General features: G+C 44.3%; 1 protein-coding gene across 2 annotated transcripts in view; it reads left to right on the top strand.

Moving 5' to 3' along the window:
• Positions 1-16,389, top strand: part of ADAM22 (ADAM metallopeptidase domain 22) — a 98,862-nt gene that overhangs the window by 31,946 nt on the left and 50,527 nt on the right. For both annotated transcript variants that reach the window (XM_038755539.1, XM_038755538.1), the window contains exons 10-14: positions 2,445-2,611; positions 4,177-4,261; positions 8,278-8,368; positions 12,674-12,725; positions 14,070-14,169. In XM_038755539.1, the coding sequence (XP_038611467.1) occupies positions 2,445-2,611; positions 4,177-4,261; positions 8,278-8,368; positions 12,674-12,725; positions 14,070-14,169 (495 nt within the window). The remainder of the gene's footprint in view (positions 1-2,444; positions 2,612-4,176; positions 4,262-8,277; positions 8,369-12,673; positions 12,726-14,069; positions 14,170-16,389) is intronic.

Raw genomic sequence — 16,389 nt, 5'->3', positions numbered from 1 at the left:
GAGGCGTTTTTTTATGAGCCAGATCCAGTCAATCAGTGGTATTTATTGAGCGCTTACTGTGTGCAGAGCACTGTACTAAGCGCTTGGGAGAGTACAACAGAACAAAGAGGGTAGACGCCTTCCCTGCCCACAAAAAGCTTACAAGTTTGGAGGACGAGCTCTAATGACAACAAAGGGCATGATAATTACGGTATTTGTTAAGCCGAGAACCTGTTAAGCACTTATTCTGTCCCAAGCACTGGTCTAAGCTCTGGGGCCGATTTAAGGCTATCAGTTTGGACAGAGTCCCCTGTCCCACTTGGGGCTCAGAGTCAAGGTAGGAAAGAGTAAGTTTTAATCCTCATGCATATAGATGAGGGAACTGAGGCCCAGAGAAGTGAAGTGATTGCCCAAGGTCACCCAGCAGACAAGGGGCTGAGCCGGGATTAGAGGGGCTACACTGTTTCTCATTCTCGATGTAATTAACCGCAGCGTGATGTCGATGTAGTACATTATTATTATTATTATTATTATTATTATAATGGCATTTATTAAGCGCTTACTATGTGCAAAGCACTGTTCTAAGTGCTGGGGAGGTTACAAGGTGATCAGGTTGTCCCACGGGGGGTCTGACAGTCTTAATCCCCATTTTACAGATGAGGTAACTGAGGCCGAGAGATGTGAAGTGACTTGCCCAAACTCACACAGCTGACAATTGGCGGAGCTGGGATTCGAACCCATGACCTCTGACTCCAAAGCCCGCGCTCTTTCCACTGAGCCACGCTACATTAGCTCCCTTACCCAGCGGGTGGTTACTGAAATAGTCATTTTGGTTTTCCACCTGAGTTAATCACCTATTTTTCAAGACCTCTGCCGGGCCTCCCCACCCAATAGGGTGCCTTAGTGTTAAAGGGGCACCTTTTATAATGATATTTTTTTCATTCATTCATTTATTCAGTCGTATTTATTGAGCGCTTACTGTGTGCAGAACACTATACTAATGAAGCAGCGTGGCCTAGTGGATAGAGTACGGGCCTTGGAGTCAGAAAGGCCTGGATTCTAATCCTGACTGCCAGATGTCTGCTGGGTGACCTTGGGCAAGACACTTCACTTCTCTGGGCCTCAGTTCCCTCATCTGTAAAATGGGGATTGAGACTGTGAGCCCCACGTGGGACAGGGACTGTGTCCACCCGATTTGCTTATATCCACCCCGATGATTAGTACAGTGCCTGGCACAAAGTAAGTGCTTAACAAATACCACAATTATTATTATTAGCATTAGTATTATTATTAATAATAATAATAATGATGGCATTTATTAAGCGCTTACTATGTGCAAAGCACTGTTCTAAGCGCTGGGGAGGTTACAAGGTGATCAGGTTGTCCCACGGGGGGCTCACAGTCTTAATCCCCATTTTACAGATGAGGTAACTGAGGCCCAGAGAAGTGAAGTGACTTGCCCAAAGTCACACAGCTGACAATTGCCGGAGCCGGGATTTGAACCCATGACCTCTGACTCCAAAGCCCGGGCTCTTTCCATTGAGCCACGCTGCTTCTCTATTAGTAATTATTATTTTTAATTATAATTATTAGTATTATCATTAGTGATGGTACAGCCTTAGGAGACAAAACTCCAACTAGAATCCAGGTCTTTGGGTTCCCAGAGCAGTACTCTTAAAAATAAGAACTATATTATTATGTTCATATTTATTAATCACTTGCTATGTGCCAAGCACCGTATTGAGCGTTGGAGTGGATACAACATAATCAGGTCAGACACGGGTCCCTGTCCCACTTGGATATTACTAAATAGGAGGGAGTAGGATTTAATCCCCGTTTTCCAGATGAGGTAACCGAGGCACAGAGAAGGCAATGACTTGGCCCAGGTCACACAGCAGCTAAGTGGCGGAGCCGGGATTAGAATCCAGACCTTCTGACCCTCGGGTTCGCAGTGTTTCCACTGAGTTAACTGTAGGGCTGTTGTCAGAGAGCCTCGCTGTGGCAGTCTTGCCATCTTGTGATAGCAACAGCAGCATCTTCTCCGTGCGTTAGAAAGGAGTCAGAGTTGTGCAGAAACGATGGGTTCTGGGATGTTTCCATCCTTCCTGTTCTGTGTGAGTTTCTCAGAATACTTTGCTTGGCAAATTAGTCCACCTCGGGACCTCAGTTAAGGCTCAAGGAGATCGTTATAACCTTTCACCCTTTCTTGGTCCGGGGGTTCCCTTGGTACCCTTGGCTTTGGAGCAGTATCAATCAGTGGTATTTATTGGGCATTTCCCATGTGCGGAGCACTGGAGTAAATCAATAATTTAGAAAATCAATTATTGCTTCCCAAGGCGAGGCGGAAAATCTTTGTTACACCCCAGGAGGATTCCCCCGAAGGGAGGACGTCCTGGAGATGGGATCATTTAAAATCTGACATTGCCACCTACACGGTCTATTTGTTCATTTTCTGAACGAGCCAGATCTATAAGGAACAACTCAACACGAGGATCGTGCTGGTCGCCATGGAAACCTGGGCCGCGGACAACAAATTCACCATATCTGAGAACCCCACGGTGACTTTACGGGAGTTTATGAAATACAGAAGGGATTTCATCAAAGAGAAAAGTGATGCGGTTCACCTGTTTTCGTACGTAGCGGTGCATAATATTTCATTTCTTTTTATTTTTGGTTCCATTTCAATGACACTGTCGTTTGCGATTGAGAGGATCCTCTCTGTTCTATTTCCAATTTATCATGGTGGTGGAAAACATTTATTGAGGAAAAGAGAAAAGCAGCATGAAATTAAATGTTTTATTTAATCGAAGTAGTTTAATGTAGAGGTAATTTTACGGTTTCATTTCAAGTGTCGTCTGTATCTCTGATAAATTAGCCATTCTGCTACAAGCATTCTGCGCTAAACTAATGACCATTCTTTGCGTGAGTAGCCTAGATGCTTGAATTAGGAGTTTTAGAACAAAACTAGTAGATTCTTATTAGAAATTACGTCCTCAAATTCATGGTTGTATGCGATTTCACAGACTGAGAACTGGAATTCATTCTGCAATTATCTTCATATGCTGCGTTTTTGGTATTGGAAATTTAATGATAAGTTGAAAGGACATTTTCGAATGCTGTTTTATGAAACCAAGTTGTTGTTTTTAAGAGATCTGCAAACGAGCAGAGAAGTCCTTCAAACATGTTTTCTTTTCTTTTTGTGGTATTTGTTAAGCGCTTACTCTGTGTCGTATGCTGTTCTAAGCGCTGGGGTGGATGCAAGAGTATCATATGGGACCAAGTCCTTATTCTGCACGGGGCTCACGGTCTCTAAAGTGGTGGGAAATGCTCTTCCAAGGAAAATGCTTTTTCTTTTCTGTGTAGGGAATCCTGGTCTTTCAAAAGATTTTGTTTCCGTACTGTGTAAAAAGAGAAAACAATCCTTCTCTTCTCCTATCAGTCCACCAATCAATCGTATTTGTTGAGTGCTTATTACATGCAGAGCACATACTCAGCACTGAAGCAGAGTGGCTCAGTGGAAAGAGCACGGGCTTTGGAGTCAGAGGTCATGGGTTCAAATCCCAGCTCGGCCACTTGTCAGCTGTGTGATTTGGGGCAAGTCACGTAACTTCTCTGGGCCTCAGTTCCCTCATCTGTAAAATGGGGATTAAGACTGTGAGCCCCCCATGGGACAACCTGATCACCTTGTAACCTCCCCAGTGCTTAGAACAGTGCTTTGCACATTATTATTATTATTATTACAACAGAATTAGCAGACACGTCCCTGCCCATTATGAGAAGCAGCATGACCTAGTGGCTAGAGTCTGAAGGACCTGGGTTCTAATCCCAGTTCCGCCACTTGTATGCTGTGAGACCTTGGGCAAGTCACTTCACTTCTCGCTGCCTCAGTTCCCTCATCTGTAAAACGGGGATTATGTCTGCGAGCCCCACTTGGGACGAGGACAGTGTCCAACCTTATGGCTTGTATCTACCCCAGCGCTTAGTACGGTGCCTGGCACATAGCAAGCGCTAAACAAATACGATTTTTTTTAAGAAAGCGAAAAAACCCAAGCTTATTCCTGGCTAAAACAGGATGGAAATACTGTGGCAAACTGGCAGTATGAAGTGGTGTGAAGCTTTTCTGTTTTGAATTTGACGTTTCCACAGACACGGTCTCTTTCTTTTCTGTCAACATTTTTCTGTTCTCTCTCCTGAAAGGGGAAGTCGCTTTGAGAGCAGCCACAGCGGAGCCGCTTACGTCGGTGGAATCTGCTCCCTGCTGAAAGGTGGAGGGGTCAACGAAGTAGGTGTCCTCAGGGTCGCCTCGCTCCTCTTGCGGGAACGACCTCCTTTCCCATCCACGCCCCATCGCCGCCGCGATCCAGATGTCAAGTCGTATGAGGCGCTCCCCTTTTTTGATGGTATTTCTTAAGCGCTTACTATGCGCTGGGAGCTGGAGTAGATGGAAGCTAATCAGGATGGACCCAGTCCCTGTCCCCCGTGGGGCTCATCTCCCTTTTACAGATGAGGGAACTGAGGCACAGAGAAGTGAAGTGACTCGCCCGAGGTTGCACAGCAGACGTGGCGGAGCCGGGGTTAGAACCCAGGTCCTTCTGAGTCCTAGGCCCTTTCTACTAAACCACACTGCCTCCCCTATAACACTCTTCTAGTAATAATGATAATAATAATGATGGCATTTATTAAGCTCTTACTATGTGCAAAGCACTGTTCTAAGCAGTGGGGAGGTTACAGGGTGATCAGGTTGTCCCATGGGGGGCTCACAGTCTTAATCCCCATTTTACAGATGAGGTAACTGAGGCCCAGAGAAGTGAAGTGACTTGCCCAAAGCCACACAGCTGACAATCGGCGGAGCCGGGATTTGAACCCACGACCTATGACTCCAAAGCCCGGGCTCTTTCCACTGAGCCACGCTGCTAGCACATTTTTGAGAAAGTACTCATACTGATATTGTTTCTCATCAATCATCAATGGTATTTATTGAGCTCTTACTGTGTATAGAACACTGGACTAAGCACTTGGGTGAGGACAATAGAGCCAAGTTGGTAGACATGTTCCCTTCCCTCAGTGAAATCACTTAACTTCTCTGTGCCTCAGTTACCTCATCTATAAAAAAAAAATGGCAGGGGGAATGAAGACTGTGAGCTCCTTGTGGGACATAAACTGTATCCAACCTAATTAGCTTGTATCTATCCCAGTGCTTAGTACAGTGCCTGCCACATAGTGAGCGCTTAACAAATACAACTAAAAAAAATAACGGTAGTATCAGAAGTAACCGTGGAAATATCCGTTTTGTTACCCTCCCACTCACACTCTTCCCATTCCCGCTGAACTGAAAATGAGAATAGTAGTTTAAGCACTAATTCGATGCTGCCATTTCCAGAAGAGGAAGCCTCGATTTTGCAGTGACATAAATTGTAAGGGGAAAATATCAGCCTTTGTTTCTTCCAGTATTCAGGAGCTAAAGTTAGAATTCCCTCTTCTCTTAAGCCTTGCAGAAACACATTTGCTGTTTTAGAATACCGCGTGGACGACGTAATGGTGAGACTTCAGAGCCTCTTGCCTCTGGGATTGAAATCAGGCATATCAAACCATATAAAGTCCACTAGGCCCCAAATTAGCCGTCCGGTATTTAAGGCAATCCAGGCCAATGTATTATTAAACGCTCCAGCCAGGACCCAGATGAAATTCCATCTAAGCACCGGCTACTGAAGCTGAACCAACTTGTCAAGCAAGATAACGACGACAGCCGGGATTTAATCAGTACCACAGATGGGAGAGACTATAAGCACAGGAAATACCTAAGTCGAGATTTACGAGGCAGTACTGAAAACGACCGAGGTTCGAAACTGCTAAGGCCATCTTAGTGACCTGATGAACAGAGAAGCAGTGTGGTCTAGTGGTTAGAGCCGGGGCCTGAGGGAAGGAAGGACCTAATCCTATCTTCATCACGCGTCTGCTGTGAGACCTGGGGAAAGTCACTTTACTTCTCTGGGCCTCGGTTCCCTCATCTGGAAAATGGAGATTGTGATGGTGGGACATGGACTGTGTCAAACCTGATTAGTTTGTGCCTACCCCTGCGCTTAGTACAGTGTCTGGCACATAGTAAGTGCTTAACAAATATCATTAAAAAAAAATCAGACTATGGGTTTCGACCATAAGAGTGCCTGAAACCTTTGCTTAGGGAAATGGCTAGAAAGGGGGTTTTGCGTAAGGGAACCCCCAAATTAAATCACCCTAGCTTCTTTTATTCCCTAGGGGAACCTTAAGTGAAAGGAGGGATTTTATCAGATCGAATCTCCCCAGGTTGGGTCTCAGGTGAGCAGGTCAGATTTACACCACAGGAAGCTCCAAACTAAATTGCCCTTCCCAATTCTCCCTCAGTACCTCAGTATGTGTTTATTGTCATATTGTCCTCTCCCAGGTGCTTAGTACAGTGCTGTGCACCCAGTAAGCGCTCAATAAATACGATTGAATGAGTAGAACTCGGACCTGAAGGGAGGGGCTTGCCCATTAATGACAGGGGAGCCAATCTCCTCCCGCAGTGTCCCAAGTGTTCCTGGTAAGGGAAGGCAGACTGGTGGGCCCTTTCCACCGTGGGGCTTCTGATCCTCGCTTCCCGTCCTTTCAATCCTCTTTTCCAGCTATTTTGAAAGGATTTTAAAGGCTGTGGTCTCCCTCCCTAACAATAACCTACCACGCCGGATGCCAAGGCATGAGTCATCCTGGCTTCTACCCAATTTCCCAATTTCTCAGCATCCTACAGTGCATTGTGGAAATAGGCAGATTTGTGGAAACAGCCAGAATTGGCCATTAAGCCAAAGCTGCAGTTCGAAGGGATGTTACATCGGGAGAATCAAAACCGGCATTTGTGAAATCTCCTTGAGCCAGTTGGTATTTTTTCCCTGGAATTACATCACCCAAAACCTTAAAGGGCAGATGATGATTTAATCCACCTGGGCTTGTCCAGGAAAGTTGAATGTGCACATATCCTCTGAGTACACCGAAGAGTCTTATCCCCATTTAGTCATTAGATCCATTTTGTCCTTGGAGGACTATTCCTATAATGCCACTAAAATCAGCTCTCTTTACTTTCCCATTTGGTTGGAATCACTCCACAATGATAAGGGAATTTAGGGTGGAAAAAAACCCCAGAATTCAGCCACACAAATTCACAGGGGTCTATACATTGTGTCCTGAAAGAAATTTCTTCAAGTTTCAATAGGGTGGAGTGGCAAGGATTGCAGTAGCATTAAGGACAACAAATGAGCAAGAAATGATTGGGGAATAATTACAACAATAATAATAATAATGGTATTTGTACAGCACTTACGAGGTGCCAAGCTCTGTACTAAACTCTGGGGTAGATCCAAGATAACTGGGTCTCACATAAAGGTCAGAGTCAATGTAGAAGGGAGAAAAAGTATTGAATCCCCATTTTGCACACGATGGAACTGAGGCCTAGAGAAGTGAACTGACTTACCCAAGTCACACATCAGGCAAGTGGCGGAGACGGGATTAGAACCCAGGTCCTCCCAGATCTGAGCTCTTTCCCTAGCCTGTGTTGCTTCCTTTGTTGCAGTAGCAATCAGTCAATCAATCATACTTATTGAGCGCTTACTACGTGCAGAGCACTGTACTAAGCGCCTGGGAGAGTACACTACAACAGAATTAGAAGATACATTCCCTGCCCATAACAGTCTTGTAGTCTAGAGGGGGAGAGAGACATCACTGTGAGTAAATGTCATTTATAATATAATTTAAAAATATGTACATAAATGTGGGGCTGAGGATGTTGTATGAAATACCCATATTATGCATTTATCCAAGTGCATAAATGAGACATATATAATTTGCATATTTCAGACACAGTCCCTGTCCCATGCAGGGCTTTCTTTCTAAAGAATTGTACTTTCCAAGCACTTAGTAGAGTGCTCTGCACACAGTAAGCGCTCAATAAATACAATTGAATGAATAAAGAACAGGGCTTACTGTGGGTAGCGCACTGCACTATGTTGATGTATCCGAAATTCATTTTTATTGAGCAGTAAACCTGGAAATTTAACAACAGAAGTAGTTCCAGGTAAAATTTGCAAATGATCGTAGGTAAACTTCTCCCTGTCAGTCTCTCATTCTAAGCCAGTCAAGAATTTGTCGGAAGACTGCACTATTAAGCCTCATATTTTGGGTGGATGTTGCATCTGTTTTGGGTTAAATGTCTAGAAATTGCTCATTCAAATGATAATTTCCTGCGTTTTGATCTGTTCCCGTTTTATTTTTCCAATTTTGCTCTTCTTTCAGTTTGGGAAAACGGATTTAATGGCTGTGACACTGGCGCAGTCCTTAGCTCAAAATCTTGGTATTTTCTCAGACAGAAGAAAGATAGTAAGTGGTAAGTTGTAAAAAAAAAAAAAAAATCTATTCATCTGTGGTATTTGGAATCAATTCCCTGTTTGTATGGTTTCTTAGGAGTTGGGATTAGGAATTTAGAATATCTGTCCTAGAATTTTTTTCTGCCTGCTCTCAATTAATTCCCTGTTCGATAAGCCAGTAAAGTGGTCATTGATTAAAAGTAAGCTAGGCAAAGTTTATTGGCGGTTGAAAGCTATCTAGCCCAGCAGATACACTAATAACAATTGTGGTGTTTGTTAAGCATGTACTATGTGCCCTGCACTATACTAGGCACTGGGGTAGATGCAAAGTATTCAGGTCAGACACCTTCCCCTCCCCAATCACGGTTTGCATTCTCAGTGCGAGGGAGAACTGGTATTGAATCCCCATTTTACAGATGAGGAAACTGGGGCCCAGAGAAGTCAAGTGACTTGACCAGGGTCACGCAGCAGCCAACTGGCGGAGCTGGGATTAGAACCCAGGTCCTCTGGACTCCCAACCCTATCCTTTGAAAGACAAAGGATAAGGGGAGGGACGGGGAAAGGGGCCTGAGGTGGAGGGAGCAGGGCAGCAGCAAGCAACAGAAGCACAAGAGCGAAAGAGACCCTGAGCTCTGCGCTCCCAACCTGCGGATTTCCATCTCCCTCAGAACCGTATCCCCTCAACTCTCGACTTGCTAAGAATGCCATCCCCTCAATTCACCACTCCTTCAGAATGCCATTCCCTTGGCACCCTACTCCCTCAGAATGCCATTCCCTTGGTACCCCACTCCCACTGGACCCCATCCCTGGACACCCCATTCCTTCAGAGCCCCATCCCTTCAAAGCCCCACTCCCTCAAAATCAATCAATCAATCAATCGTATTTATTGAGCACTTACTATGTGCAGAGCACTGTACTAAGCGCTTATCTCGTGGACTCCTGGCTCCCTCAGATCCCCATCCTGTCGAATCCTGGTTCAGAACCCTGTCCTACAGAGTGTCATCCCTCAGACACACCACTCCCTCAGAGGCCCATCCCCTGGACAATCCACCCCCTAAGAATCCTATCTCCTCGACTCCCCACTCCTTCAGAGTCCCATCTCCTTGACACCCCACTCCCTCAGAGTCCTATCTCCTTGATTCCCCAATCCCTCAGAGTCCTGTCTCCATGACTTGTATATATGTTTGTACATATTTATTACTCTATTTTACTTGTACATATCTATTCTATTTATTTTATTTTGTTAGTATGTTTGGTTTTGTTCTGTCTCCCCTTTCTAGACTGTGAGCCCACTGTTGGGTAGGGACTGTCTCTATATGTTGCCAACTTGTACTTCCCAAGCACTTAGTACAGTGCTCTGCACACAGTAAGTGCTCAATGAATACGATTGATTGACTGATTGATGATGCCCCACTCCCTCAGAGTCCTATCTCTTTGATTCCCCACTCCCTCAGAGTCCTATCTCCTTGATTCCCCACTCCCTCAAAGTCCTATCTCCTTGACTCCTCATTCCCTGAGTCCCATTTCCCTGATTCCCCACTCCCTCAGAGTCCCATTTCCCTGATTCCCCACTCCCTCAGAGTCCTATCTCCCTGATTCCCCACTCCCTCAGAGTCCTATCTCCCTGATTCCCTACTCCCTCAGAGTCCTATCTCCCTGATTCCCCGCTCCCTCAGAGTCCTGTCTCCTTGACACCCTACTCCCTCAGAGTCCTATCTCCTTGACTTCCCACTCCTTCAGAGTCCTATCTCCTTGACTCCCCACTCCTTCAGAGTCCTATCTCCTTGACTCCCCACTCCCTCAGAGCCCTATCTCCTGGACACCCCGTTCCAAGTCCCAACCCCATGACACCCTGCTCCCTCAGATCTCCATCCTCTCATGCTCCCAGAGCTCCTGGTCACGATTGCCAAAAGGGCACTCTGCTTCTGCCATTCAGAGGACTAAACAAGAGTTAGAATTCACAATAACGGTCCTCCTGAAGCTGATCTCAGTCAGGCCTTCCCCAAGGAAGCAGCAGCCCCTGAGATCCCTCCACACTGAAACTGACGTTGTCAAGAGAGCTGTTACTGGTCAGGTCTGCACAGTGTAAGCGCTCAATAAATACGATTAAATGAATGAATTCAATTAGACCACTTTTTTTGTGTGTTTGTGAAATGCTAACTAGGTGCCTGGGGTAGATACAAAATTACCAGTTTGGACACAGTCCCTGTCCCAGGTGGGGCTCACAGTCTCAATCCCCATTTTACAGATGAGGTACCTGAGGCATAGAGAAGTGAAGTGACTTGCCTAAGGTCACACAGCTGACAAGTGGCAGAGCCGGGATTAGAACCCAGGTTCTTCTGACTTCCAGGCCACTCTATCCACTTGGCCAAACCACACTTCACTTTACCCTGCCACGTAAGAATCCCCTGAGAGACTTCCAGAACCTCTGCATATATTTTACAAGTCCTCCCCACCACCTCAGGAGAACTTAGACATATTCTCATTATTGTAAATTGCTGCTCAGTGGAGGTGTGACCCACAAATCATCAGTTAGCCAAAATTGTTATTATTTTTGGGTGGCAGCCAAAATGCTAGTTACTAGCACTTACTAGTTACTAGTTGGAAGCAGCGTGGCTCAGTGGAAAGAGCCCGGGCTTTGGAGGGGTTCAAATCCCCGCTCCTCCAACTGTCAGCTGTGTGACTTTGGACAAGTCACTTAACTTCTCTGAGCCTCAGTTCCCTCATCTGTAAAATGGGGATTAAAACTGTGAGCCCCCCATGGGACAACCTGATCACCTTGCAGCCTCCCCAGCGCTTAGAACACTGCTTTGCACATAGTAAGCGCTTAACAAATACCATCATTATTATTATTATCATTATTACTAGGGCTTTCTGGTTGGTAAACTGTCAGGTAGCACAGCTTTTACTGATATGGTATTTGTTAAGAGCTTACAATACGTCAGGCACTGGAGTAGACACAGGATAATCAGGTTGGACACAGTCCCTGTCCCACACAGGGCTCACAGTCTTACAGATTAGGGGACTTTTACAGTCCCCTTTTACAGATTAGGGGACTGAGGCACAGAGAAGTTTAATGACTTGGCGAAGGGCAAACAGCAGATAGTGGTCGGATTAGAATCCAGAACCGGGACGGCTAGGCCCATGCTCTTTTCAGTAGGCCACGCTACTTCTGGCACTCTTAGCAGATAGCAGTTTTTCAGAGTGGACCTAAAGATCTACAGGTGTAGCCAAAAGCGCTTGTGTACCTTAAGTGTCAGAAGAAATAGAGCCTCCAGGGCAGGCCCTCTTGATAAGCGCCTTGCTCGGCCTCTGACTCCCAATCAATCAATCAATTAGTGGTATTTATTGAGCTCTTACTATTGCAGAGAACTGTACTAGGCTCTTGGGACAGTACAACACATTCCCTACCCACAGTGAGATTACAATCTAAAAGGGGAGACAGACATCAATGTAAATAATTCTCTGAATGCCATCTGTTCTCCACCTACTTAGACTTTGAATCCCATGTGGAACCTAATTATCTCATATCCACTCCAACACTTAGTACAGTGTTCGACACATAGCACTTAAACGGATACTACAATTATTATTCTTATTATTAATAAACTCTGTGTTATCAGGAAGTTCTCCAGAGAGAGGAATGTCTGACACTTCTGTCATTTAGTACAGTGCTCTGCACTCAGTAAGCACTCAATAAATTCCACTGATTGATGGATTGATAAATGAATTGAAGCTATGCCAGGAACGACACTTGACCCTTGTGACCCTCTTCCTAAGGATGCTCTGACACTAATTAAAACCCACCTTCCTCTGTATATGAAAATCCCTGGGGTAAAGTGCAGATTTGCTCTTTTTGAGCCACCTGCATTGTTGAGATACGATAAATTACCTTTTAAAAATGGATGTACATCAGTCAACCAGTGGTATTTATCTAGTGCTTACCATGTACAGAGTACAATTGGGAGTGAACAATACAAGAGAATTTATCCCTGCCCACAAGGAAAGTATTAACAATAATGATGATGACATTTGTTAAGCTAAAATTGATATAATTAAATATATATAAATACATAAATATTGATACAAATAAATTAAAGATATGTATGTAACTGTTGTGGGGCTGAAGTAAACCTTGGTTGGGAAAAGAAAAATGAGTAAACTCTGGTCGACTTTTGAGGCGTGAAGAAAACCGAGAGGCGAGATGCTGTTTGTCAAGTGATTTTTCCAGGCGCTAACACCACAGTACAGATAGGTTTTTAAAATGGCAAATAGGTTAACTGCTTGATTTCAGATTTCTAAAAAGCCATTTAATTTCTTCTTAGGTGAGTGTGAATGTGAAGACACCTGGTCTGGTTGCATAATGGGAGACATGGGGTAAGTGAGCCTATTCTTGCCAAAAATGTTTCATTTAATCAATCAGTGGTATGTATTGAGTGCTTACTGCCTCCAGAGAACTGCTCTAAGCACTTTGGAGAGTACAGTACAGCAGGGTTTTTGGGGGGGTTTTTTGTAAAAGACATTTGTTAAGCATTTAATATGTGTCAGGCTCTGTACTAAGCACTGGGAGAGATATAAGATAACCCAGATCCTTCTCACTCTGAGGTCCACGCTCTTTCCTCTGGCCCATTAAAAAAACACAGGCCTGAAAGTCAGAGGACCTGAGTTCTGATCCCAGCTCTGCCACATGTCTGTTGTGTGACCCTGGGCAAGTGACTTAACTGGAAGCAGATGGCTTCAACCCCCTGTTACCAAATCCATGGAGGTGATAATCTCCCCCATAACTCAAACAGCAGTAGCCCCTCTACAAGTCACCATGTTAGTTTAACTCCTGGTTTCACTCTAAGGAATTCTCTGGTATTGTAGTGTTCAGATGAGAGAACAATCCAACTCACTACTGGTTTTTTAGGTTATAGTCAGTTCAGATATTTAGTGAACTCACCGTTTGTCTACAGTCCTGTTTTTTAAATGCCTCAGATTGAAGGATTCTTTTCCTGGCTCAATTTTCCTTAGAGTTTCTGATAACCGAGCAGGCCAGGTGTAAACTTGCTGAACGACTATTGTAATCCCTTGGGGTCACAGAAACTATACCATAAGACGTCAAGCAGGTGAGAACAAGGCACAGTATTTTGACTTAGGGTAGAAGTTAAATGGCCTCAAAATATTTTAAACTTTCATGGTTCTTCCCTAATTTATTATGTACAACCACACTTGTTTACTTTCCCTATTTTCTTTTTAGTTCCTATTTTAAAATGCTCTGGGAATGTGAGCACTCCTGAGTAAATTTTAGCTTTTAGGATTGCAAATATGAGTTTATTAAGAAAATCATTTCGCTTTACACTGATTGAAATCATTATGGTAGTTTTAAGCGCTTACTGTGTGCCGAGCGCTTTACTAAGCGCTGGGGTAGATTTGAGATAATCAGGTTGGACATAGTCCCATTCTTACATGGGACTCACAGTCTAAGTAGGAGGGAGCATACAGTGCTCTGCACACAGTAAACACTCAATAAATGCCACTGCTTGAGTAGGATTTAATCCCCATTTTACAGATGAAGAAACTGAGGACTCACCCAAGGTCACACAGCAGAAAAGTGGCAGAGCCGGGATTAGAACCCAGGTCCTCTAACTCCCAAGCCTGTGCTCTTTCCACTAGGCCACGCTGTGCAATTTAACAATTGGGAAGGAATAGATGGCTATTGACTTCATTATTTTCTTTCAGCTACTACCTTCCGAAGAGATTCTCTCAGTGTAATGTGGACGAATATCACAACTTTTTAAATAATGGAGGGGGGGCCTGCCTCTTCAATAAGCCATCTAAGGTAACAATGACTCGTTTCTGAAATAACACGCTCTAGTTCAGCCAATTCATGCTCCGTTTATAGAAGCGGGACTTGCTGAGCTCTTCTGTCTGTCAGCTGCTAAGCGGGATTGGGAATAAGCTGTATTTTCTTTTTCTTTGTTGACCAAGTGCTTGGCCCCATAGTGGGCTGTTCCACTCTGAAAATAAAATAAGTTAAGAGAAACTGGGCGGATTTCAGAAGAGTTCATTTGATATATTTTTATCCAGGTTTAATGTGCAGTGGTCTTCAGAATAAATCACTGTGAAAATGTGATAAGGAAGGAACATTGTTGCAACTACCAGATAGAATACGTGGATGTTAATTCTCACAACCAAAGAGAGGTGTCATGTGGAAAAATAATGATAGGCTGAATTTGACAATCCTTAATCAAGAATAGTTAAAAGGAATAGTTTTTTTGTTTGTTTTCGTGGTATTTAAATGCTTACTATGTGCTAGGCGCTGAACTAAGCACTGGGGTAGATACAAGGTTGAACGCAGGCCATGTCCCACGTGGGGCTCACATTCTTAATCCCCATTTTACAGATGAGGTAACTGAGGCATGGAGGAGTGAAATGACTTGCCCAGGGCAAGTGGCAGTGTGGCTCAGTGGAAAGAGCCTGGGCTTTGGAGTCAGAGGTCATGGGTTCATATCCCGGTTCTGCCAGTTGTCAGCTGTGTGACTTCGGGCAAGTCACTTAACTTCTCTGTGCCTCAGTTACCTCATCTGTAAAATGGGGATTAAGACTGTGAGCCCTCTTGGGACAACCTGATCACCATGTAAACCTCCCCAGCGCTTAGAACAGTGCTTTGCACATAGTAAGCACTTAATAAATGCCATGGTTATTACTATTATTATTAAGTGGTGGATCCAGGTTTAGAACCCAGGTCCTTCTGACTCCCAAGCCCGGGCTGTATCCACTAGGCCATGCTGCCTCTCAACTGCTTTGGCTCCTCAACTCTAGTTGGGCCTCCCCTTTAATACTGCCTTAGCCTTCCCAGAATTCCAGATATCGGGAAGGAGGCTTATCCTCCTGGCAGCAGGCAGGGAGGTGGGAATAGTTTCAACCTTAAAGTCCCCCTGCTTTGGATCCCAAAGTCCATTTAGAAAGGCTACTCTGACTTGTAAATCACCAGATTTCTGCCCCCTTTCTTCTCTGGCTTTTGTCAACTCTGACTACACAGCACAAACGTGAGTAGAAACCTAGCAGTCACGTAGCATAATTTGGCCATTATAGCTAGCCAAACCACATCATTTAGTTATTATAATTGCATTTATTAAGTGCTTGCTATGTGCAAAGCACTTTTCTAAGCACTGGGCACGTTCAAGGTGATCAGGTTGTCCTACGAGGGGCTCACAGTCTTAATCCCCATTTTACAGATGAGGTAACTGAGGCACGGAGAAGTTAAGTGACTTGCCCAAAGTCACACAGCTGACAACTGGCAGAGCTGGAATTCGAACCCATGACCTCTGACTCCAAAGCCCGTGCTCTTTCCACTGAGCTACGCTGCTTCTGCTGCTGCTTCTTTAGTTCCCAAAGTATAGCCACAAAGCACCTATTTTTATTTCTTTTGAGGGATTAATTAAAATCAGATCAGCAGTTTCAAATGCTGAATATATTTTTTTTTTGCATGTAAAAAATTCCATAGTTTTGAAGGACTATATAGATAGCAGATTGTCAATCTGGAGAATAACATAAAATCGACATTCTTACTAACAAAAAATAATTGGAAACCAGCCAGAAGGAGTTGGGTTATTCTGGGAGGGTATATCTTAGTGAGTCGGGGCAGTGACTAATTGAATTTGGGGCACTTCAAAAGTCTACGACAAAAAGACTTCGTATTCATGAAGGGTCACAAAGGTGACATTTGAGTTAGCCGTTGGTCGAAAGAGAGCTCAAAAACGGATTTGGCTCAGTTCAGGTCGCTCATAGCTGCCTCATCCATCTGAGGCTTTTACTAGAAATGATGTTGTTTTAAAAGAAATTCAGAACAGAAACGAAAATAGAAATATCAGGTGACTGAAGTTCCAAAATATTTCTGCTGACCTGGGAAAATCCAGTTGTGTCATTCAGATCAGTCGATCATATTTATTGAGTGCTTACTGTGCGCAGAGCACTGTATTAAGCGCTTGGGGGGAACATTTCATTCATTCAAGTGTATTTATTGGGCGCTTGCTGTATGCAAAGCACTGTACTAAGC

The sequence above is a fragment of the Tachyglossus aculeatus genome, chromosome 13, assembly GCF_015852505.1.
Source record: "Tachyglossus aculeatus isolate mTacAcu1 chromosome 13, mTacAcu1.pri, whole genome shotgun sequence".
Lineage (NCBI taxonomy): Eukaryota > Metazoa > Chordata > Mammalia > Monotremata > Tachyglossidae > Tachyglossus > Tachyglossus aculeatus.
Note: the sequence above shows the minus strand (reverse complement) of the source record. Positions and strands in the feature narration are given on the sequence as shown.